This window comes from Phoca vitulina, unplaced genomic scaffold (assembly GCF_004348235.1).
Source record: "Phoca vitulina isolate PV1807 unplaced genomic scaffold, GSC_HSeal_1.0 scaffold21, whole genome shotgun sequence".
Classification (NCBI taxonomy): Eukaryota; Metazoa; Chordata; class Mammalia; order Carnivora; family Phocidae; genus Phoca; species Phoca vitulina.
The window spans coordinates 114058-140587 of record NW_022589724.1 but is presented as its reverse complement, the minus strand read 5'-3'; the positions used below and the strand labels follow the sequence as shown (position 1 = coordinate 140587).

The window sequence follows — 26530 nt, the reverse complement described above, 5'->3', positions numbered from 1 at the left end:
CTAATATCACTCTCAGGGTTTTGTGAAATTCCACATCCTTTGCAAGATAAGAAATTTCATGTTCCCAGTGATGAGCACTGCATTTACATTATAGTGTTTGAAATATACCAATCAGGAAAAGACCAACAAAGACAGTGGGAGGGAAAAGTAGATCCTGGAATATTTAAAGAGGCACTGAATACTTACGATAATCTCAACTGCCCTTGTAATCTCATACCTGGGGGGGGCCTTGATTATTAAATGGACTCTTAAATCCATATACAGAACCCTCATGAATGAGAAGTAAGCCTGTATAATGGGCTTAAGAATTTAAGTTACATATTTTTCCCTTACTTTCCCAAAGTATGAAGCAACAGAGAATACCCTTCCCAACTATCAATATTTTTATTTTACAAGATAAGCAAACCTTAAAAAACTAAGAAATGAACTAGAAGACATTACTAAGTATGTGTAAAATCATGATCTAGGAAATGCATGCCCACATCTCTGAACAGTACAGTGAGGTGGTCTAATTGAACTGAGCATGAATTCCAGCTCTACCACTTGCTATGTATTAAAGATATTGAGCAAATCTCTTTATCTGAGCTGCAATTTCTTCATTCCTTAAAATGAGTACAATATCTGTTTCACATAAGGATACTGTGAGAATTAATATTGTATGAAAAGTGCTTCACAAAAGGTTTGGCATATGGTAGGCACTCAAAAAAGTTAATATTAATAAGTAATGCACACTTAAGCTCATGCCAGAGGACCCCTCAGATCCTCACACAAAACTCTTAAGTGATATGTACCTCTAAAAAAGCTTCAAAACCTGGTTTTCAAACCAAGAGATAAGCAAATTCAAATCTGCAGGTGTGGGGTACTAAAGCAGACACACTGATAGCAAATGAGAGCTGACATTGATAAAGAACAAATTCTAACAGCAGATTAGTCAGAGATCATTCTGAGTAGGGGCAAACAACACATCTTTTTGAGGTAAGAAAATTTTAAATTGTAAAATATTAAAAACATAGAGAAAACTATGAAGAATATAACAAAAACCTGTGATACCCACCACCCAGCTTTATCAAATTTTAACATTTTGTTATCTTTCAGATTCTTCTGAACATTACAAACACAACTGAAGCACCCTGAATATCCCTCCCCGATCCCATTCCCCTCCCTCCCTCTCCAAAGGGAACCACTATCCAAAATTTGTTTGTCACTCCCCATGCAAGTTTTTAATACCATGAGATTCTAAGTATGTATCCATAAACAGTGTATAGTTTTGTTTTGCATTCAATTTATTCCATAAATATTTAATTAGCACCCGCTATGTGCTAGGCACAGTTCTAGGTGCTGCGAATAGAGCAGAGAACAAACAGACAAATACATACCCTCATCAAACTTATGTTTGTATATTTTCAGACTTTATATAAATGGTATCACACTGTATAGCTCATTCTATAATTTGCTTTTCTGCTCAACCTTGAATTTCTGAAATGTATCTCAGATGCTGATGCTTCTAGTTCATTTATTTTAACTGATGTATAGTATTCCATTGTATGAGTGTACAGGAATTTATCTTCCTCTTGATGGAGATGTGTTTCCAACTTTTATTACTAATGATGCTATAACGAACCTTCTTTACACATCTCCTTATTTACACGTGCCTTAATTTCTTAAAAATCTGTGTGATCTTCAATTTTACCAGATATTGCTGAATTGCTCTTCAAAATAATTTTACCAATTATACTCCATCAATGTCCAAGGGTTTCTACTTCTCAACATCTTTGCCAATACTTAGTATTTCTTCATTGTTTATTTTTATTTGCATTTTCATGATAACTAGGAAGCTTGAAAATTTTTCCATATTTATTGTTCATTTTAGCTTCTCTTATATGATTCTCTGCCTATTTTGCTCCAGGGTAATTGTCTTACATATCCTGCATACTAATCCTTCTTTGGCTATGTGCATTGAAAATATCTTCTCCCACCCACCTATAGCTTATATTCTCACACTGTTATGTCTTTGGTTAGAAGGAAGTTTTCAATTTTAATGCAGTTGAAGTTAGCAATCCTTTAATGATCTGTGTTTTTTGTATCTTAAAAAATCCTTTCTCGGGGCGCCTGGGTGGCTCAGTCGTTAAGCGTCTGCCTTCAGCTCAGGTCACGATCCCAGGGTCCTGGGATCGAGCCCCACATTGGCCTCTCTGCTTGGCGGGAAGCCTGCTTCTCCCTCTCCCATTCCCCCTGCTTGTGTTCCCTCTCTCGTGTCTCTCTCTGTCAAATAAATAAATAAAATCTTAAAAAAAAAAATCCTTTCTCATCCTTAGAACATAAATATATTCTATATTTCTTCTAAAGCTTTAATGGTTTGCTTTCATAATTAGGTCTTTAACTCGCAGTTATTTCATGTATATAACCAATTCTCTCTTTTCCATTTTCCCTGCCACTGATTTGTAATGCCCCTGCAGTCATCTATTAGATTTCCATACATGCATGGGTCTGTTTCTGGAAGTTCTACTCCATTTCATTAGGTACTTAATCTATCCCTGTCCTAAGACTGCGTTTGATATCTGGAAGACTACCATCTTAGTCTCCTTCAAGATTGATATTCTTGGCACTTTACTATTCAATATGAATTTTTAAGTTAAAAAAAAAAAAACCCTGTTGGTATTTTGATTAAAACTGCACTAAATTTAGAGACTGATCTGGAAAGAACTGACTTCTTTATGATACTGAGTTTTCTTCCCCAGAGAAGATTTGCATTTGTTTTTGCAGGTACCTGGCAGTACTATCAACCTGCATCCAATTTAAAATTGCTGGCTAGATGGTTTTGGACCATATGGTAGTGTGAATTTGGGCCCCACACATGCATGAAGACTGACTTGTGGTCAGACATTCACTGAGGAGATTTTCTGACAACCCTCTACCAATGTCATAGTCTACATGAACAAGGTGGTATGTTTCTAGATCACCTTTATGCTGTAAGAATAGCTCTTTGGAGTCCCAGCCTTATGCAGTTTTCTACTAGACTTCTCATCTTCAACTGGCCATAGAATTAACTCTCCTGTCCACTGTAACTCCTTATACATATTGAAACAGAAGCTCAAGGTCACCCGCATTTGGCAGATGCCTCCAGGGTAAAAGCCAGCTGAATACCTGTTTACTTCTTTGCATTCTAGCATCTACTTCATTTTTGGCCCTAGGATTCCTTTCTTTCTTATCAGATCAACTATACATTTAAAAAATATATTTAAAAAATCTTACCCTGCATTTCTATTTTTAGTAGAAAGGTTGTCTAAGATATTTTAAAATATTCTATAGCTTAATTTTTATCTACTTGATTTACGAGTTTGGGATGGAAGTGTATTAAAATCTCTAACTATGATTATAGACTTGTAATTCCTTATCTGTATTGTTTTTGGTTTTTTTGGGTTTATTTTAAATATACAAATTTCAAGTTAAATACAAAAGTTCATCATTATTTTATGTTCTTAGTTGATTTTTCCTTTTATTAATATGTACTGTTTCACTTTATCCTTATTAAAGCCTTTAGTCTTCCATCTGTCCAATAATGATAATCTACATTAGTTTTCTTTTCCCATTTTTGGGCAGTTTTAGTTTTGGTATCTCTATAATGAATATACAGATGATTTTGGTTTTTATTCAAATTGCTGTCTCCATGTCTTTTAATAAAGATCAGTTCATTTATACTTACTGTGAACTACTCATATACTGGGTCTATTTCTACTTCTTGTTTTCTACTTATCATCCCTTTCCTTTGTTTTATTTATTTTTTTACTTTTTTAAGCTTTCCCATCTTCCACTGAACTGATCATGTTTTCAATATTCCCTCTCCCATTTCTGTTTTGGAAGCTAGCTATACTTTGTATGTCTACTATTTTAGTTATCTTTAATTTAGTATTTTTTTCATTGTATATATTTAATTATATATTGTTCTGAAAGAGTCTGAAATTACTTAATATTTCTGTCTTCTTCCTGAACATGACACGAACCTTACCATATTACACACAACCTATTTGTTGTTACTATTTAAAGCTACACTGTCCAGTTTGGTAGCCATTAGCTACATGTGGCTTTTCAATCCTTGATATGTGGCCAGTCTGAACTGGGTTGTGCTCTAAGTGTTAAAACACTGGATTTTGAAAATTTAACATTAAAAAATGAAACTCAAATATCTCAATAAATTTTTTAATGATTACATGTTGAAATGATATTTTAGTCCTATTGGGGTAAATAAAACATTACTAAAAATTAATTTCATATTTTTTCCTTTTTAATGTTACTACCAGAAAATAAACCTAGACTTTAGTTTTAACTGTTTTAAATGTACTCCCCCCAAAAACCTAATTATCTTTCTGCTATTAATAATTAATAACATTTATCATTTCACCTAATTAAATTCTTCATTATGTAATAACAGTTTACCTGGATATGATATGGCACTGGGCATTATTTTCCCTTAGTATTTAAGCTACTACTTCATAATCTCCTAGCATCAACTGTTGCTGATGAGAAACCTTCTGTTATAATGTTGAATTATACCTCTGTAGGTAATCTGGCTTCTAACTTTGGTGGCTTTTAAGATTTTCTCTTTTCCTTTGATATTCTAAAGTTTTACTACAATCTGTCTAAATGTATATTTATCTTTATTTAACCTATCTGACACTCGAGGGTCTACTTTTGATTCGAGGATTCAGGACCTTCTTTAATGCTAAAAATTCTCCACCTTTGTGTCTTCAAAAATTAGTTCTCCACCAATCTCTGCATCTTCTTTTTCTGTAATTCTTATTATATATATACTGGACACTCTCAATTAATCCCCTATGTCTTTTAAGTACTCTTAGTATTTTCGAACCCATTAATTCTCTCATCAGCGGTGTAAAGGATAAAATTTATCCCATCTTTTAAGTTTTTTATATACTAAGTACATTTTTAATTTCTAGGAGTTGTAGTTGGTTCTTTTCCACATTAACCTGCTCTTGTTGCGTTTCTTTTGTTTCATAATTTTGAGCTCTCTTTAAATGGAAAGTATCAATTAACTTATTTCTTGGAGCATCCTAAAAATGCTTTAAAGTTTCTTCCAATCAATGGAATACTATGCAGCCGTTAAAAAGAATAAGATCATCCATAGGTACTAATATGGAATGATCTCTAAATATGTTATTAAATGGAAAAGCCAAGGTATATAATTGTGTGTGTAGAATGCTACCATTTATATAAAAGTGTATGTATGTGTGTGTGTTTATGCTTGTACATGCATAGACTATCTCAAAAAGGATAGCAAGAAATTGGTATAGTGGTTGCCTCTGGGGAGGGGAACTGGGTGGCTAGGGGACAGAGGTGGGAGACAGACTTACTTTTCACTGTTTACCCTTTTGTACCTTTGAATTTTGTACCACGTGCATGTATTACCTAGTCAAAAAAAAATAAATAATTTATTTTTAAAAATAAAGTCTTTGTTGGACTACTCCATAAAATTAATTTCATCCAGAAAATATGCTTGTTTTAGTTGCTGAATTTGTTATGATATTAATATTAGATGTCTTCATGAGTCTTAGAATTTTGGTTATAGGCTTATTTTAAGTAAGAAAGGTTTTTAATTATTTTTTCCTCTCTTTCCTATTTAATGGTTTTATAATTGCCCCCACTTGGATTTCTGAACCCCTAATCCACAATTAGGCCTTATAATGACATTAAGGCCTTCAGTTTCATGATGAGATTGGAGCTATCACACATAAATATTCAATCACTGACTCAGTAATGGCTTCATTGAATTCCTGGCCATGAGGTTGTGTCTTAATCAGCCAAAATCCATGGCCTCAGGTAGTGAATATCTTTTCCCTTTTTTTCAGCCTTTCACAAATGGGACAGGCATTTTAGCCAATGCATTGTGTAGTACTTCTGGCTCTGGTTCCTGCCTCATATGAAGCACTTTAGTACTTTTGATTCTTGACAGGAACTAAAACAACTACACGTCAGTACCAGACTCAAAACCCAGTGGGTTTGTGGTTTTAGCCCTATAACAGCTTGTGTCTGTGTTCCATTTATGGCTCACAAAAATGTTTATGTTGTTTCAAAGCATGGCTGTATCTTTTGTGCTATTTAATCTGTCGTTCTATGTGTTTGGAGCATAGAGGTTACACCAAAATTCAGTATGTCACCGTAACTAGAAGTAATTTCCCTATTTCTTTTTTTTTGAACATTTAAAGGATTCAGTATAAAATGAATATAATCTTATTACATAATGTTTAAAAAACAGAAAATTACTCATCATCCATTCATTCTAACCCACCCCATGTTAGCATTGAAAAATATTTCCTTATCTTCTGCATCATGTCATATTTGTAACAATTTTTATCATGATTTTAACATATATTGCCCCAAGCATTTGTCAATGTTGATATGTAGTCCCTGTGACCATCATTTTAATGACTGCATATTAATCCACCAAGCTTTCAACTGTTATTTACTTCCCACATTATTGAGAATTTAAGGTGCTTCCAACATGCTTTTAGAAAGAAGTTCTGTGTGCATATGTGTTTTTTCCCCTCAACAGTTTGGATCTGGGGGACAGGGGTAAGAGAGGCTTAGCAATGGGACTGCCATAATTCTACACAGATCATTAGCCCAAAGACATTGCAGGACTATCATAATACATGGCTGAGGTTCATAATGATGACCCTGATATATGAAGAGAAAAGGTAAAATCATATGGAAGTAAAAAATACATTTCAGAAAGATTCTAATCCAAAATGGTTAATACCAAGTTTTGTAATTAAAGGAATAAGTTTCATAAGGGATAAAATTCACAAATCACAAATACGTATCTAGCACTGCTGGGCAAGACGTTACAAATTTTCATTAACTTCCAAATGAGAATATTTTGTGTCACACTAATAAACTTCACTATATCACTAAAATACTAACCTGATATTATTTACACAATCTTCATGAGCTTCAGAAAGTGTTTTTATGTGCTTTGAAGATATAGGGTCAAAAAGCAGAACTTCAGTCTGTTCACAAGCAACAGTCAGCACTGACCTGAAAGCAAAGGACATATTTCCCTTTAGTTTTCTAGCATTCTTATTATTGATATTCACTTATTTATAATTACACAAACTGTAATGAATAACTTTTTTTTGTCCATGTTAGAAGCAAATATTTACAAGATTGAAACTATCTGTTCTTGGCAATAGTAGGAAATGGTACTCTCAAACATTATGGTGGAGCATAAACTGGTACAGCTTAGGTTTGGAGAGTACCTGTATCTACCAAACTTTTAAATGTGTGTACCTTTTGACTCAGCAATTTTTCCTGGGAATTTAATCTAAAGAAATAATCATTTATAAATACAAAGAAGCATATATAAAGATACACCTCACCATAATGAGAAATCAAAAAGTAACCTAGGGCGCCTGGGTGGCTCAGTCGTTAAGCGTCTGCCTTCGGCTCAGGTCATGATCCCAGGGTCCTGGGATCGAGTCCCACATCGGGCTCCCTGCTCGGCAGGAAGCCTGCTTCTCCCTCTCCCACTCCCCCTGCTTGTGTTCCCTCTCTCGCTCTCTCTCTGTCAAATAAATAAATAAATAAATAAATCTTTAAAAAAAAAAAAAAAAAGTAACCTAAACGTACACGAAAGAAGGAACGATTGATTATATAAGCCATGGTATGTAACACTTTGCAATATGGTGCAACATTTAAAAAGATAGGGATAGTTTCATATGGATATGAAAGAACTCCAAAACATTTTTTTTTTTTTGAGAGAGAGAGAGAGAGTGAGCGTGTGTAAGAGAGTGCTGGGGGGTGGGGGTGGGGAGGAGCAGAGAAGAGGGAGAGAGTCCCAAACAGGCTCCATGCTCAGCGTGGAGCCCAATGTAGGGCTCTATCTCATGAGAAAGCAGAAAGCAGGAGTCAGACATCTAACCAACTGAGCCACCTGGCGCCCCCAAAACATATTTTTAAACGAGAAAAGCTGGTTGTAAAAATAACATGCATAGATGAGGCAACTTAGGAAAAAAAAGTCATATATGACAAAATTATATATTTATCAGTATCTATTAAAATGTACTGAAAAGTTTGGCATATATCCTACCAAACCAGTTAGATATAATCAAACTTAATCTTTTCCTTTACAGTTTTTAGTATTGTCTCTTGTTTCAGCCCCTTCCTATTACAAAGTTATATTATTATAAACCTTTTATAAGCCCCATTTTGATTTCTGAAAATCAACTGTCTTATTTACTTTAAGTCTTAGTTTTCTGTGGGCACTGATCTTTCAGATTCAGATCTAGCAAATGAAATCCTGAGTCTTGGAAACTGCAGGCCTTCCCAATTTATAGTTCCAATAACAAATGGAATTTGTACATCTAAGATGAAAATGAGACAGAATTTAAAAAAAAATTTTTTTTAAGTAATCTCTATACCCAATGTGTGGCTCGAACTCACAACCCCAAGATCAAGAGTCACATGCTCTACCAACTGAGCCAGCCAGGTGCCCCAGGATAGAATTTTAAATAGCCAAAAGTTTGTTTCTATTCAGAACAAACTTTTTAGATTAAGTAGGAGAGGGAAAAAATCTAAATTGAAATATTTTCCATATTTAGTAATCATGAAATTGTCCTTTAAAGGGTGTCTGCTCTGCATAAACCCATTTTTGAAATATCTGGACTTCAAAAATTTAGTATCTGAAGGATTTTTGTGCTAGTTGATCAGCATGAGTTAAAATATTCAAATTAATATTTGTAATTTTAGAAGATAAATAAACAGCCATTTCTTTTTGTTACTCACAAGAGTCATAGAATGAACTTTACTCCTTTTTGTGCAAAAAAGTAAATGAATCACGGGTGCTGGTGGCTCAGTCAGTTAAGTGTCCGACTCTTGTTTTCAGCTCAGGTCATAATCTCAGGGTTGTGAAACTGAATCCGTGCAGGAGGACCAGGCTCTTCTGTGCTGGGCATGGAGTCTGCTTAAAATTCTCTCTCTCCCTCTCCCTCTGACCCTCCCTCACCACCCTCTACACTCTCCCTCTCTAAAACAAACAAAGTAAATGAACTGGCGATTCTGGGAGAGTCTTAAACATTGTAAGATTTATAAAACTGATAGTCATTGCTTTGTTTTAATACAATCTATTTTTGTACATGGCCTGATTTGTAACTTTTTAAAATGAGTATCATTTGTCCCAATATCAAAGCCTATACTTTTCTCATTGGTTTGAAATGTGATCTTTATCATATGTTATGTTTTTGGATTCTATATCTTATTCTATGCAACATCACCATACTATTTTAATTTCTAAAAGGTTTCACATATGCAAAACAAGATGAACATTGCTTTATGAACTTTTTTTTGAAGGGCTAATATGCTTTCTCAATGGGGCGGGGGGGGCTAATAATATGCTTTGTCTTCCAATGAATTTTAGATATGGCATGTCAGGTCCTACTAAAAAGTCTTGTTAGTATTTTTACTGGGATGCACTGACTTTACAAATTAATTCGGTAGAATTTATATCATTCAATACTGAATCATCCCATCAGTAACATGTCTACCTTCCCACATATTTTAGATTTTCTTAGCAAGAGTATCTTAGCAATTCTTGGACCTTTAAACATCCTTATACATTTCGAATCAACTTAATCAAGTTATGTACACACACATACAAATCCAGCTACGGATTTTGAGACTATAATAAATCTATAGAAGAGTTTGCATACAGAGCACCTGGGTGGCTTAGTGGGTTAAGTGTCTGACTCTGGCTCAGGTCGTGATCCCAGGACCCTGAGATCAAGCCAGACTGAGATTCCCTGCTCAGTGGGGAGTCTCTTTGTCCCTGACCCTCTTCTTCTTCCCTCTGCCCATTCCCCTACTTGTGCTCCTTTGGTCTCTCTCTCAAATAAATAAAATCTTAAAAAAAAAAAAAAAAGTTTGCATAGAATTGAGATCATTACAATACAAAGTCTTTCAATCTATATACATGGTGTATTTCCATTTACCATGGAGATTTTCTCCATATGGGTCATGCCTATCTTCTTAGATTTATTCCTGGGTATCTGACGCTTTTTTAATGCTTTTGTAAATGTTCTTTTTAAAAATTTGCTGTTTGTTGTTGGTGTACAGAAATGCAATTGATTTTAAAATTATTTATCCATCAATCTTGCTATTTTAATACTTTATCTATAGGTTATTTTAGGTTTTCTTTGTCAATAATCATATCATGTACAAACAAATGCTTTTTTTTTAAATACTTTGTTACTACACTAGCTAGGACTTTCAGTATAATGTTAAATAGAAATGTTAATATTAGCAGGCACTCCTCTCATTCCTGATTTTCAAGAATACCTTCACCATTTCATCATTAAGTACAATGTTTACTGTGGAATTTGTTTTGTTTTTCTTTTTTGGGGGGGTAGATTCCTATTATTGGATTAAGGAGGTTCTACTTCAAATTTGCTGGGTTTTTGGTTTTTTTTTCATTATTTTCAATTGCATAAAACGGTTTTCCAACATTAACTGAAATTACCCTATACTTTTCCTTCAGTATGTTAATGTAGTGATTTACATTATTTTATTTTCTACACTTTTCATTTCTACCATACTGCTTAATTCAGTTGGCTAAAATGGTGGGCTCACATTTCTGGCTTCCCTCCTTTTGTAGATCTTGGCCCTGCAATTTACTAACTGCCTTAATTCTCCAGTCTCTTCAAACATAAGCTTTTTATATCTTACATTAAATATTTTATATTTTTTCTAGCTTTTCTAATTATTGTCTGTTAAAGGGCCACCTACTTTACTACTTCTGGAAAGCTAAAATCTCTACCTCTTGCATCTGAAGTTATGTTCCCTTTTCATTCTGAATATTGTTTACTTGGGGATTCTTTTTTTTTTTTTAAGATTTTATGTATTGAGAGAGAGCGTAGGAGAGCGGGGAGTGGTGCAGAGGGGGAGGGACAAGGAGATTCAGCACCGAGAGCCCTAGGTGGGACTTGATTCCCCACAACCACGAGACCATGACCTGAGCCGAAATCAAGAGTAGAACACTCAACTGAGCCACCCAGGTATCCTGGGGATTCTCTTCATCAATATGTGTTTTTCATTTTTATTTGTCTTTTCAAAGACAAAATTTTCTGTTGAGTATTTGTATTGAAATTCTACTCTTTGTTACTATATTTCCTTCCTTCTGCTTTCTTCAGACTTTGTTATTATTTACAGATCACTTCACTATTCTCTATTTCTTGAGATGGATACTTAGCTCATTAATTTTCCTTGTCTTCCTTTCCAGTTTATTAATGACTATAAGTTTCCTAGTAAGTACTGTTTTACTTATATCCTACAAGTTTTGAGACATATGGTACTTTCATTATCATTTAGTGTTAAATATTTTAACTTCCATTATCATTTCTTATTTGGCCCATGTTATTTATAAATGTTTCTCAACTTGAAAACACATGGAAGTTTTTCTAGTTATCTTTTTGTTATTCATTTCTAATGATCACATTGTACTGAGAAACTGTACTTCCATGATAACCTTTTGAAATGTGGCCTTTTAAGTGAAAATTTGTAAATCTTCCATTTTGTTTGGAAAAAAAGCAAGCAGGAGATAGCTGTTACATATAGTCAAGTGTGATATTTAAAAATGTTTAACATTCAATAGTAATATAAATTAACATATGAATAAAAATTTGAAAACATTTTCAAAATAAACTAACCTATAATTATGTATGCCAAGTGAAGGTTCTAATTAAGTTGCTCATCAACTTAATTTCCATTATTTATTAACTTTTGGAAATTATAGCCATAATCTTTTCTTTGACCCAGGTGCCCTTGTCTGCACCATGAACAGACATAGGTAATTGCATAAAGCGCCTCCACGAATGTCCGCATTAATTGGTAGTCAGTAACTTGGAGTCTTTGTAAGTAAAAAAATTATTCAGTATCAACAGAATTGTTCATGGAGCTAAATCCTCTTTTTAGCTTTTGCTGAAGTAAGTATAATTAACATTTTTTAACACTTATAATGCTTGCTGTTAATTTTGTATATTAAATATGTATTCAATTATATTAATAACTAAGCCACAAAAATAATGTTGATATATCATGTTTAATTATATCAGACCTAATCCTTCAGCCCAGATGAGAAGTAATATAATACAGCAGTTAAGAGCATAAGCCAGGGTACAAATCTTGTGTTTAATGACCTTTCTGCTTCTGTTTCAACTAAATGTTCCTGGTTACTGAGCTTTATGTTGGTGGTCATTTTCATTAATAAAACGAATGTTGGGACTCCTGGGTGGCTCAGTCAGTTAAGCGTCTGCCTTCAGCTCAGATCATGATCCCAGGGTTCTGGAATCGAGTCCCGCATTGGGCTCCTTGCTCAGTGGGGAGCCTGCTTCTCCCTCTGCTTATGCTTTCTCTCTCTGACGAATAAAAATCTTAAATGAGTGTTACTGATACCCATGATGGACAGGTATTTAGTGGGTGTTAGCAAACTTTTCCCACTAAATAATGGTGAAATTCAATAGGAACAATAAAATTAGGGATCTCCCTCCCAGGAGTGATGACATCCATATATCATCCCTAAAGGCCCCATTCATCTGCCATGGATTCTATTCTGTCATGGGAGTGCACACTATGCCAAGAGTTAATGTTTGGATGGTGCCAGCAGTAGTGTTATTACTTCCATCGGACTGCCCTGTTCATCTCTCTGGATCTCCCGAGGCTGCAGTTCTCACAAAGGACTATGTGAGAATGACCAGGAGAGTGCCTGTGAAAGGCAGGCAGCCCCACACTAAGGGAAGCCAAATGGTCACTGGGCATTTGCCTATACATTTTTTTGTGGTGGGGAGGGTATCTAGCATGGATAAGGAACAATTAGCACTGATGCTGTAGCTCTCAAGAAAGATGTTTGTTGGCAGCTTGCAGTGCCAGCTCTTAACTCTATAGTTGTCATATAATGGGTTACTCTGGGAGGTTCCATGGAAGACACTCAATGTGCTTGGGGCAGTAACTATTCAACCACTATGGATATGTATCAATATATTAACAACTGCTACAGCTGAACCAATGTGTACTAGCTGAGTATCAGGCCTGAATGCAGTATACTGCCCTTCAGAGCAAGATTTTAACTGATGTTATATTTATCAATGTCTGCCTGAGGTATACTATGATGAACGTTAAAATCTTCCTCTATGATAAATTTGTCCATTTTCTCCTTGAAGTTATCAGTTTTTGATACATATATTTAAATCTAAAACTCATTCAAGTTCAAAACTATCTTATCTTCCACGTGAATTGAACTTTTATCAGCATGAAGTGACCTATCTCTAGTAAATTTTTTGCCGTAAAGCCTAGTTTGTATTTTAATATAGCTCACCAGCTTTTGTTTAGAATGTGTTTGATATATTTTTGTTTATCCTATTGAACATTTAGTACTATTATAGTTATTATAATTAATAATATTTGGACTTATTTTCAGCCATTCTTTGTGCTTTTTTTATTATACCTTTTCTACTTTTTTTCTTTCCCTTTCTTGTATTCTCTTGGAATATTTTTTTCTCGTTCCATTATTTTTTCCTCTAGTAGGCTGGAGATAATATATTCTTTATCTTTTAATCTTCCAAATTTTAATATGCAAACATTAAAACTGACAGTTAATATGTCAAATACTCCCTGAAGAAAACAAATTTAGAACATCCCTTCATAATTTTTTTCTTCAATTTTAGTTCCATCTTTGTTAATTGCAAAAGACAAAACTGAAATTAGATTTAGTTTCACATACATATTTCCCACTTTCTTTGTTCTTCATTCTTTCTACCATCTCAGACCTTCCAGTTGAAAACTCCTCTGAATGTAGAATCCCATTATTGAAGGTCTGGTGGCAAACTCACTGGGCTTTGCTTGTGTATGTATTTATTTAATCTTCAATCCTGACAAAAATGAAGAACCCATCTTTGATGGGTATAGACATCTAGACTGGCAGTTTTCTTCCCAGCATACTGAAAACAATCACTTTCTTCTGATTTGCACTATTATTGATGACTAACTGGCTATCACTCTCATAATTACCCCTTTGAAGGTCTTTTTCTCTAGTTTTTAAGATTTTAATATTTGTTGTTCTGGAGTCACTGTATGTCTAGAAAGGATTCCTGCTTGGGGTCTGCTGGGCATCTTAAATCACGGCCTGCTGATTTTCTTCAGTTCTTCAAGTTCTCAGCTATTATTTCTTAAAAAAAAAAAAAATTTGCCCCCCATTATTTATCTCATTTTCTTCAGGAGCTGACCAAATACATAGTATGCCTTTTCTCTCTATGCTCCAGGTCACTAAACCTCCTTCATATTTTCAATCTCTGCATCTTTCTTGTGTCCATTCTAGCTAATTTCTTCATTTCTTATTTTCCAATACACTACTTCTCTCTACAGCAGTGCCTAATGTGTTTTCATACAGGATAGCTTGACAGAGTCCCACATATTATTATCTAATCTATTAACATCAAATTTTATTTTTCAAAATGTTATCTTAGGAGGTGATACACTTGTTCTGATAAAACTGTTACTGTATATTTTTGGAATTCTTTAGAAATTACCTCTATTCCATGTATCCTTTCATTTTTAGTGCTAAATTTTTTCTAGTCTGGTCTCTAATAAATTCATAATTTTAATTCTTACCTTCCGTGTCACCTCTCCTTCTCTGTACTGAGAAGTCCTTATAAATGACAGTGATAATGGTACCCAGTAAGCTGATTTAACCCATATAACTGAAGGATATATGAAATTATCTCATTTAACACAGATGTCTTTTTTCTATAAAATTAAGTCCTACAAAAGTCTGGAGCCTATTAGTAGATGTAGTAAGAATAATAAAAAATTATAACACAACTATTTTCGCTTATCACCTTGACATAGATAAAGAAGAATGGCAATGTGCAATGTTGGCAAAAGTATGGGGAGACAGGCACTTTCATATGTGTGTGACAGGAATTAGTAAAATCTTCACAGAGGGCAGTTTAATAATAGGTATCCAAAATCTTCATAACCTTTCACTCATTCTAGAGAATTATCATGAGGACATAAATCTAAAAATTTTGTTTATAGAGGTTTTATTTAAACTAATGAAAAATGTTAAATAATGTAAAAATACATTAACATAGGTAATTCACAATATATTGTATGAAAAAAAGCAGGCAACAAAATATGATTCCATGTTTATATTAAAATAAACATATGCAGGGCACCTGGGTGGCTCAGTTGTTAGGCGTCTGCCTTCGGCTCAGGTCATGATCCCAGGGTCCTGGGATCAAGCCCCACATCGGGCTCCCTGCTCAGAGGGAAGCCTGTTTCCCCCTCTCCCACTCCCTCTGCTTGTGTTCTCTCTCTCGCTGTGTCTCTCTTAAAAAAATAAAATAAAATAAACATATGTAGGGGCGCCTGGCTGGCTCAGTTGGAAGAGCATGTGACTCGATCGTGGGGTCATGAGTTCGAGCCCCACATTGGGTGTAGAGATTAAATAAATAAAAACCTTTAAAATATAAATAAATAAAATAAACATACACACACAAAAAAATTCCTTGGATAGCCATTCAATCTCTGGGATTGTAAGTGATGTTTAGCTTCTTTTTGCTCATTTATTGCCTAGGTTTTCTAGAATGAGTATGTATCAATTGCAAATTAAACATCATTGAATTATTATTATTATTATTTACATTATTGAACTATTTTAAGTACCAGAGTACCTAACTACTTTTTACAAAAATGTTTATAGGGGACAATATTGTCCGGATTCAAACAGAACTATCAGTAATTTATTCCTCATTCTAATAGCAGTGGCAATGGGAATTCCATCTTTATAACTCATTCTACCCCTCTCAACATGCACCTAAAATCTCACTTCCAAAAAGTAGAAACAGCTATTTCTGAAAGCCTGACAGAATAGGCAGGAGGGTGGGAGGAGAGGAGTTGGGGTATGGAGAAGAAAGGAACCGAATGTTTACGAGGAACAGATTCTTGGTATTTTGGGAGAAGCTTTAGGAACAGGGCTTTTTTGGAGAGAGGACTGGGGTGGGGAGGTTACATGAATAAACTTCAGTAGTTTCTCCTCTCTTACCTGTATTCAGGTGCACATTCACTGCTACAGGTTCCACGAAACTGCTCTAAGTAGAAACCCCAGAGATCCTAGCACCAAGTGTAATTAGGAAGATGCATATGCATCAGTGAAATGGAATATGATGTATCTCCTCACCGTGATTCCAGATTCTGCTACTTTTCTCCTTTCTCAGCATATTTTAGGTTTTTCTTTAGCAAAATATTTTGCTTTGTTAAGCCATCATTTTTCAGCTTCTCTAACATGACATAGTAGCCCTTCAACCATAGGTCCTTAGACATACCATCTCCTCCATCTGAAATACTTCTATGCCCTCCCCCACACTATCTTGGTTAATTCATCTTCTATTCATTTTTTCTGTTCTTGGTTAAATGTCATTTCTTCAGGGAAACCTCAAACACCCTAGTTGTACAACCGGTTCCTTCAAGCCTTTATCTCAATTTATAAATATACATTATGAGAAATATTTAGTATGGTTATTAAAATCTAGTTGAACCATTAAGTCCCAAGCTTAATAAGAGTGGTGCCATTTAGCTGGTTTTGCTCACCACTGCAATCTCCGCATCTGTAACATAGCAGGTGCTCAACAAATATTTGCTGAATGAGGGAATGAATAAATGAACTAAGCAAATGACTAGAATCGAAGACCTTGATCAGGTAAGAGTTATATTATGTCTTCTCAGAGTAGAACTGTGTGTAAATTTTTTCCTTTGTTGTTTAACTTGTTCGTGTACTCACCAAAGTTCTAAAAATACATATTATTTTGAAAATTCCCCATAACGCAAAGTAAACCGAGACCAAACATGAAATATTTAATCCGCCAGGAAAAAGGCTGGACACCCGTAACAGAAGCATGTAGTCTAGCCGGGGGAGTTCACAAATGCCCCCATCATAAGACACCTCTCTGCCGCGTCTTAGTATCCTTCAGGAGCCAAGGAAAGCACACTTGTCACCCCTCAAGGCAAGTCAGGCACAGAGTACACGGAACCTGCAGACTCCTACCCTTGCCAGACGCTTCGGTGAGAAAAACACAAGCCTGGGATGACAGGGAAAGAATGAGTATTTACTCAAAATGTATTTGCTGGGCATGTACTGTGTACCAGAGAACCCTAGCTCTGGCCTGGCTCTGGCCGGCCGGCCGGGTGGAGGGCCCTAGGCATTTCTGCTTCACAGAGCTCCGCGTCCGGAGGTGCACGAATGAGTCCCGGGCCTGCCTACCTCCAAGGGCCGGGCCGGGACCTCCAACAGCCACAGAGCGCTTCAGAAAGTGCCGGGGTGCCTGCAGGCCGGCGGCCCCCAATCCGGGCCGCCGCCCACGGGCAGCAGAGGCAGGCGGAGGCGGGCACCCGCCCTCCGAGGGGCCGCGCTTACCCGTCGGGCGAGTACTCGAGGTTGAAGACCGCGCCGTGGGTGCGGGTGCTGAGGTACACCGAGTCCGCGGGATGGATGGAACCATAGAGGTTAGTCATGGTGCGGAAATTGTCCCGCGCCGGGTCCACGAACAGCCCGCGGCCCAGGCTGCGCTCTCTCAGCCACCCGAACAGCCGGGCGCCGGGGCCGCCCAGGCCGGCGCCGAGGCCGTGGCGGCCCCGGCTCCCAGCCCTGCAGTCCGGCCCGGGTCGCCGGCGCGGCGGGGAGGGCGGTGACGGCTCTCCCTGGGCGGAAGCGGCTGAGGAGTCTAGAGCTCCGGGCGGCCTGAGCTCCCCGGCGCGCGCGGCCAGGGGCAGCGAGGGGGCGCCGGGGCGACGAGGGCTCCGGGAGGGCGACGGGGGAGGGGCTGCGTCAGCCCCGGGCTGCGGCGGCGCGGACGGGGAAGGGAGCGGCCCGGCGGCTGCCGCCTGCCCCGCACGGGGTGCCGGCTCCTCAGCCCCGGTTCCGGCCGTCCCATCCCCTTCGGGACTACCGGGCCCGAAGGTAAACATGACCAACGCACCCGCCCCCCGCTCCCGGCCGCAGCCCCGCCGGCCGACACCTCAGCGCTCCCGCTCCAGCCGCCACTTCCGGCGTGCCACCGCCTAACCCTGCCGGCTGGGAAACACGCGCCGCCCTCCGCTACCATCCGTTGGGGACCGCGAAAGCTGGGACACCGCCCATGGCGGACGCTTTATCCCGGAGGGACGGTGATCGGCAACGACTGTGTTTGAGCGCAACTGAGAATGCCCAGGGCCCGGGCTGCATGGGGCCCCTGCGACAGTCGGTAATTGTCAGTCATCGTGACTGTGTGCCTGGGGATGAGTGGGCCTGAATAAAGGGGTGGACTATGATATGTACTGTTATCCCCAATTTAGGCTAAGGTCCCAAGGGGAAGAAATTACCATATCCTGTGCAGGTCCCACATAGTAAAGTGGCACGGTGTACTGCCTACTCAGACGGGGAGTCTAAGGACTCAGGTTCACTATTGTGCTAAAAGCCAAGGCCTGGGGCACCTCGGTGGTTCAATCAGTTAGGTGTGGGACTCCTGATTTCAGCTGAGGTCAGGATCTCAGGGTGGTAAGACCAAGCCCCTCCCTGGGCCCTGGGCCAAGCAGGGGACTCGGTTTTAGATTCTCTCTCTGCCCCTCCCGACTGCTCTCTCAAATAAATAAAAAATCTTAAAAAGTAAAGAAAAAATAAAGCCCAGGTCTATACAGGAACTGGAAAATGGGGTCTATTGCTGCGCCCTGAACATCTGCCCAACTCCCAGCTACTGCCCAGTAGGTCAAGATTTTATCAAGGCCAGGGACGCCTGGGTGGCTCAGTTGGTCTGCCTTGGGCTCAGGTCATGATCCCAGGGTCCCGGGATCGAGTCCCTCATCAGGCTCCCTGCTCGTCAGGAAGCCTGCTTCTCCCTCTGCCTGCTGCTCCCTGCTTGTGCGCTCTCTCTCTGACAAATAAAATCTTTAAAAATAAATAAATAAAAATAAGATTTTATCAAGGCCTAAGTCGTCTTCTCCCTCAGGAAGGAGCATATATCCAGCAGGAGTCACCGAGTGGAGCTGGAGATCTAAATCAAATCAACCGTACAAGCAACAGAGCCCAAGGTCAAATCCTGCTTATATGTGCCAGGCAGGGCACAGAGGGCATGACAGATGCAAGGCCGTTCACCACTGCTGTTAAAGATCAATATATAGAACTCGTTTGTAAATAAAGTTAACAGGAACTGGGGTGGTTCTTGGGAAGGGAAGGAGTCTTCAATAAAAAGCTTGAGGTACAAGGAAAGGTAGATATAAGAACTGACAACTCATCTAGGCCTTGATCAAGAGCCATGTTGTAGAAAGCTCACATTTGATGATTGAGGATAAATCTGGATCTTTGCAGGAAGAGCTATCCTGTGAGGACAGATCTGAAGGATCTCTACAGTAAGGGAATGAGATTCAGAGGGCTGAACATTCAGCAGGTCCTCCCACCAGGAAAGTTAGTTCTTCAGCGCTCTTGTCCATGAGCTGATTGAAAAAAGGGCAAGAAGCATCCATCCTGAGTTCAGAGATCAGGCATCAGGATACTCTCCATGTTGCCCCCCCAGAGTAGAAGGGGTAGAGGTCTATTTTGTAATTAAATAATGTTCCTTAAAGACCCCCAACTTCTGGCTGCAACAAATACTTAATAGAGGCCCTCTGCTTGACCCCTAAATTTTTTTTTTTTTTTTTTAAGATTTTATTTATTTGAGAGGGAGATAATGAGAGAGAGAGAGAGAGAGAGAGAGCACGAGAGGGGGGAGGGTCAGAGGGAGAAGCAGACTCCCCACAGAGCAGGGAGCCTGATGCAGGACTCCATCCTGGGACTCCAGGACCATGACCTGAGCCATTAAGCAGTCGCTTAACCAACCAAGTTATGGCCAATGGCTAAAATTTTATGGTCTTTAAAACTGACCATTCACCAATATTATTAGATTTTTAATAGGTAAAATAAAACAGTTTTAAAAGGTTACATATTCCAAGGAATTTAAGATATAATTCCAACAGAAGAACACAAGCTCTGCAATGAAAGTTTGTGCTGCCTCAAGAAAATCAGATTTCACAGTTCAGGCAATTCAAATTTTTTTCTTTCTTTCTTATGCTTCTATTTAAAATGTGAGTCCTCACTTATAAAATATTTTTTGCTAAAAGCTAAAATAATAAATTACATAAGGACTAAAATTCTACTGAGATGATCATGAATGTACAGCCCATCAGTAAAATAAATAGACAAAGTAAATAAAAATTTACTGGAAGTTAACTGAGAAGGCACTAAAGATAGATTAACTGTGACTGCTCCTATTTACCCACTGCCCTTGAGAGCCTTTAAATACAACCATGTCATGTTAACAAGGAATTGACTGCAAATCATAGTCTATATAGACCAATTTCTATGTAACACTATTTTTGAGTGCTAAAAAATTTTCAACTTCAACAGCTCAACTTCACAGATAACAGTTCATCAGAAAAGCATCCTCTGAACTTCTTTGCCCTGATGTTCTTTTTAGATCACAACACAAGGAAACAATTGGCAAACATTTCCCCTACGCCCAGGAATCACATGTCCCTGGATACCCCCAACACTTTAGGATCTAGCTCTTTGAGCAGGCAGGGAGCAAATTCATTTACTTTCTTTCCTATCCACTGACTAGATGTTTTTAAAAAATTACTTCCCAAGTAATGTAGTGTGCCTGAAATATAAACACTAATTGTTCTGTTTAGGCTTTTACACTTTGGGAGCAGCAGCTGATTCACTCCTGATGTCTTTGACATCATTGGTACTGCCCATCAAATAGAATTCTTTGTTGGGAACAAGATCGACAAAATGAGCAAGGTGGTTGGACATGGCAAAAAAAGCTGAAATGGCAGCGACATCCCAAGCATCTTCTCAATTGAAGCCATGCATCTCTAACTTTTTGAAATGGTCATCTGTTATGTCATCAGCTCGGGAAATAGCAAGTGCAAACTCCAGCATTGCCTTTTCCTGAGCAGGGAGGTCAGACTTTCTCCAGTTCACACAGACCTGCAAGAAAACACAGTCAAAAGCAGAATCTCTGTTCATCCACAATATAGCTGATAAAACAAAAGGTCTAACAAAATGAAAAACCCTTTAGAATAAAGGGGCAAAGTCAGGACAAAATACTTTCCAATGGAATACAAACTTGAAACTCTGGCTCAGCCCCACCTCTGCCAAGAAGTCTTCTTTGCTCACTCCAACTATAAGCACGTCTTGCTCCTCTAAATACTTATGGCTCCAAAAATCTCAGAAGCAAGACTCAGAAACTCTAAGTACACAAGGACCCCAAATCCAAACTTTTTCTTATGAGTAAAGAGAAGCTCAGATAATTATCCCTTTGTCCCCAATTAATCCCAAACAAGAAACAGTATCTGCAAAATTAATAGCTGACACTTACCAATTACTATGTGCCAAGGATGTGCTCAATGCTTCATATTCATTATCTTATTTCTTATAAAAATCCTAGGAAGTAGTATTTTTATTATTGCCCCCATTTTATTGGCAAAGAAACCAAAGCTCAGGGAGGTCAAGCGACTTCCCCAAGGTCATACAGTTGGAAAGTGGCAGAGCTGGGATGTGAATCAAACTGTATTTGATTCCAAAGATTATACTTATAATCATTACCCTTGCTCAAGTAAAATACTGAAACCCACTAACCACCTAAAAAATAGAAGAACAGTTCAGCAAACCATGGTGTGACAGCATACACTATGGCCACCAGGGAAGAAATGCCTAGAGAATGATCTTGGATGAATAAAGGTCTGGCAACCAAGCAGGAGGCTCTCAGCACAGCAAAGGTGAGAGGATGTACCTGTCCTGAAGTTATCTTCAGGGTGGCAACAGGGGCCCTTCAGGAACAGTTTGCAAGGTCTCCACTCAGGTGGGGTCAGGAGAGTAAGTTGGGGGGTAGGAAGACCGATGACCCTCAACCTCAGGAATAAATGCAGAGAACAGAGGTTTCTGTTCCCCAGCCCAGAGGATCTGGAATTTCACTGTAGGGATCAGTAGGACTTTGTATGTTTGGTGACAAACCCATGTCTGCTGTGTCTTTACCCTTAATCCATTTCTCTGGGAAGAATTAGCATGACCTCTGACACCCAAAGGGCCTGATTTTGGATGGAGATAGTAGGCTGTTGGCTAGGGGGATTGAGACCCATTTTCACAACCAATCTCGGTGGGAAAGAGAAGATGGAGGCAGTTCTACAAATGAGAAGCAGACAGATGTAGGCTTGGGGCTAGCAGGAAGAAATAAAAGAAAACCTAAGAAACTCGTTTGGGCCCATTAGGAATAATTAGCTAAATTCACAATGGCAAATGCAAACAATATAATGTAGCAGAAAAGAGTGCAAGCTTTGAAAATGGACTCTCATATTCTAGTTGCATGCCCCATGTTAAGTTACAGCTCTGAACCTCAAGGATAAAATGGTTATTAATAAGGCTCAACTTAGAGGGAGCTGTGTGCATTTGAGAGAATGTATGCCATGTATCCAGGATCAGGTGTGGCACAAAGCTGTGGTTCAGCTAACCCCTAGTCCCAAACATCATGTACACACAGAAGCATGTGGGCACAGTGATGGGACTGGAAGGGAACTCAAGCAATGGGAAGAGCTGCAGGGGGAGGTGTTCCCTGCACCATATAGTGGCATGGACCTTTCCCTTTCCTTAGGTATGAAGAAGCCCTGAAATCGGCACAGGGGAGGTAGGCACCAACCTGGTCAGAAAGCACTGGGTTCTTTGACCCTGTACCGGGCACTGTGGACAACCATGCTGTATGGGCACCTGTTGGCCAGGCTAGTCACAATGATGAGCTCCTTGTCAGCTCTGCTGAGCTGGCCTACGGAGGGAGAGGGGAGGAGACCTGTCCATAAGCCTTGGATAGCAGCTCAGAAGAACCTAGACAGGTTCAGCCATACTTTAGCAACAGAGGTGCCCACCTTCTCACCTACCCCTTCACTTACGCATTCAGTCCCAGCCTATTTTATTTTCTTCATAATACTTAACACTTCTGGAGTTAACCTATTCTTTTATTTTTAGTTGTTCATTCTTTTCTCCTCTCTAGAATATGTCTGAAAGTCTAGAAATTTTTCTGACTTGTTCACCAGCATATCCCCAGAGGAGTGCCTGAAATATAGTGGTTGCTCAGAAAATATGTGTTGAATGTATTTCTAAAGTTCCAAAAACATTTTCTGAAGCCCATCAGATACTGGACTAACACTTTCAAAAGAGGAGGGAAAAGAGACTTCCTAACCTCAGGGGACCTACTACATGGGGTCGGGAGAGGCAGGAGAGGAAGGATTTCATTTTGGCACCTGGTACCATTCTGGGAACTTTACATGTATAATCTTATTTCATCCTGTACCAGCACTGCAGAGTGGGTATTAATACCATTTTATGGGGCGCCTGGGTGGCTCAGTCGGTGAAGCATCTGCCTTCAGCTCAGGTCATGATCCCAGGGTCCTGGAATCGAGTCCCACATCAGACTCCTTGATCAGTGGGGGAGCCTGCTTCTCCCTCTCCCCTTGCCCCCTTCCCCTGCTCCTTCTCTCTCTCTCAAATAAATAAATGAATAAAATCTTTTTTACAAAATACCATCTTACTAGTAAGGAAACCAAAGCTTGGAGACATTGAAATCCTCTGTTGAAGGTCACGAGCGTCACCTATGGCACAACTCAGATGTGAACACAGGGTGTGTCTCTTGCCCCCGGGCTGGAGCAGCTGTGGAAGCTGCAGGAAGGTAAGGCAAAGGAGGCCACTGGAAAAGGATAAAGGGTGCTGTGGGAGGTCGGACGAAGAGTCTGTTGTGAGTAAAGGCAGGTGAGATATGGACTTTGAAGGAAAGATCAGATTCACAAAGCATGGACAGGAGAAAAGGCATCTTAGGGGCACAGCAGAGGGTGAACAAAGGTAAAAAGTGGGTAAATCATGAGACCTGAATGCTTCAGAGTAAAATCTGGTCCATTTTGATTCCAACAGCTAGAACACACACAGAAGGGCTAAGGGAAAAGAGGCTGGGAAGGCAGGCTGGCGTCAGGCCACAAGAGAGTCACTGTGACATACTGCCTCCCAGTACCTACTATCTCTTCTTCAATAACAGAATCCCTACATTTTAGTAGGGCACATGGCCACACAGCTTCCCTTGCAGCTAGGTGTGATATGTGATGAAGTTCTGGCCAGTGGGATGTAGACAGGAGCGACGTGTGTGACTTTCATGTCATGACCCTAAAGGAAAGGAATGTGTACCCACAAATGCCCCTTCTTTCTCTTTCTGCTGGTAGCAGTGGTGAGTCAGCATAAGCATGTAGGCAAGGGCAATCCCAGACAGTAAACAACACTAAAATGGCCTTTAGCAGCTCACACGGGGACTATTAGGTGAGAAAGAGGAAAAAAAAAAATATCCTGTTTAAACCAATGTATCTTTGGGTCTGGATAACAACCTAACTTGAATCCTAAGTAAGAAACCCATGATTGCCAGGCTGAAATCCATGAACTTTATTTAGAGTTATATGGAGCCAGAGGGCTTTTAAGCCCCAAGAAAGAAAGATGAGCCATAGTCATTACCTAATTTATTTCGGTTCTGTATCTATAATTATATAGTTAAATTCAGAATCCAGAGGATGTCTCAGCAAACTACTCTTTCTTAACCTTTCCCTAACTTCGCAGTCTTGAACTATGTGGGAAGGAACTCTAGCAAGCAGGCATCTGGATCTCATCCAAGAATGATTTAGCACTGTTTTTCTGTTTACCTGTTTCCTTGTTGTAGATGGCATTGTAGTAAGCAAAGAAGGCTCTGAATTCCAATGGCCGGTGAGACAACGCTTTAAATACATTTGGTAAAAATCCTGTCTGCAGGGAAGAAGAAACACCAGGGAAATGTAAAGTGAAAATTAAAAGCAGAAGAGGTAATCATTAACTGTTAGTCACTATATTGTCAGCTGAATGCCAGATACAATCATAGGAAGGCCACAGCCTTGGTCTGTGTCGAAGTACAACCCACACATACCTTCACCTTTTAGGGTATTTATAATTAATTTATAGCGTTACTTCTAAAGGTATGTGCATTTTTGAGAAGTCATTTTATGAAATTTAGACAGTGAATGTTGTAACTAAACCAAAAGACACTCCTTAGAATTTAGGTTTTACTGATTTCCTACCTTTACACAGGAGGCCTGGTGGTGCTCATTTCTTTGTTCTTTTTAAAGTAGGCTCCACACCCAGCATGGAGCCCAAGATTGGGCTTGAACTCATGACCCTGAGATCAAGACCTGAGTTAAGAGTCAGACACTTAACCAACTAAGCCACCCAGGTGCCTGGTGCTCATTTATTTCTAAGAATTAAATTAATAAGAAGCCTTGATATTAGTAAAGTACTTTGTAAAGTTCTTTCATACATCCTTCTCCACAACTCTGGAAGATAGGTAAGGCAGATATTACTATCCCCAGTTTACAAATGACGAAACTAAGGCCCAGAGAGGTTGAATGACTTGGCCAGGGCCATGCCAAAAGCAAGAGGCAGCCTTGGAATTTTGACTTTGGGTTTTCAGTATATTTCCTTTTTTTTTTTTTTTTTTTAAGATTTTATTTATTTATTTGACAGAGAGGCACAGCGAGAGAGGAAACACAAGCAGGGGGAGTGGGAGAGGGAGAAGCAGGCTTCCTGCCAAGCAGGGAGCCCGATGTGGGGCTCGATCCCAGGACCCTGGGATCATGACCTGAGCCGAAGGCAGACGCTTAACAACTGAGCCACCCAGGCACCCTTGGGTTTTCAGTATATTTCCTAATGGGATGTTATGGCAGACAACTATTGGCTGCTATCCAGCAGCTATCCTTGACAACAGAACCTGGGTATTGTTCAGAAATTGGATTGCCACCAGTTTCAGGGAAGGTTAAGTCCTTCTCCAACCCTAGTGGGTGAATCCTGATTGGTCTAAACCAATTATGGTTATTCTATTCCAATTCTTGGTGATTGGTCTAGGAATGGTCATGTGACACCATCCTGACCAATAAGAAATGAGGGGAAATCAGCTGGGAGCTTTTTTTTTCTCTCTCCAAAAAAAATATAAGGAAGAGATGCACTCTCCGAACCCCTTCCAGGAGTTGTGGAAGGATGTGATGTTTACTGCTGCTATAGCCATCTAGTGACCAGGAGGAAGACAGAACCAAAAAATGCTAAGAACCTCATCCTGTTGTATCACTTAGCCATTGGATTAAACAACCCAGGAAGCACCCTGTCTTTGGATCTGTTGTGATGTGAGACACTGAACTGTCCTTACAGTTACATGAACTGGATTGTGTTTTCTGTTACCTGTAGTTGAAAGCATCCTGGTAACAGATGCTAACAGTTCATTACTGGGCCAGAAGACATAGTATAAAGAACCGTATCTAGGGGCGCCTGGGTGGCTCAGTTGTTGGGCATCTGCCTTCAGCTCGGGTCATGATCCCAGGATCCTGGGATCGAGCCCCGCATCCGGCTCCCTGCTTGGCG

General features: G+C 39.1%; 1 protein-coding gene across 1 annotated transcript in view; it reads right to left on the bottom strand.

Moving 5' to 3' along the window:
• Positions 1-18089, bottom strand: part of DCAF10 (DDB1 and CUL4 associated factor 10) — a 39782-nt gene extending 21693 nt beyond the window's left edge. Inside the window, exons 1-2 of the mRNA XM_032418253.1 lie at positions 17471-18089; positions 6937-7050 (exon numbers count right to left, since the gene is read on the bottom strand). Of these exons, the coding sequence (XP_032274144.1) occupies positions 6937-7050; positions 17471-18021 (665 nt within the window). The 5' untranslated portion in view covers positions 18022-18089. The remainder of the gene's footprint in view (positions 1-6936; positions 7051-17470) is intronic.
• Between the last annotated feature and the right edge of the window lie 8441 nt (positions 18090-26530).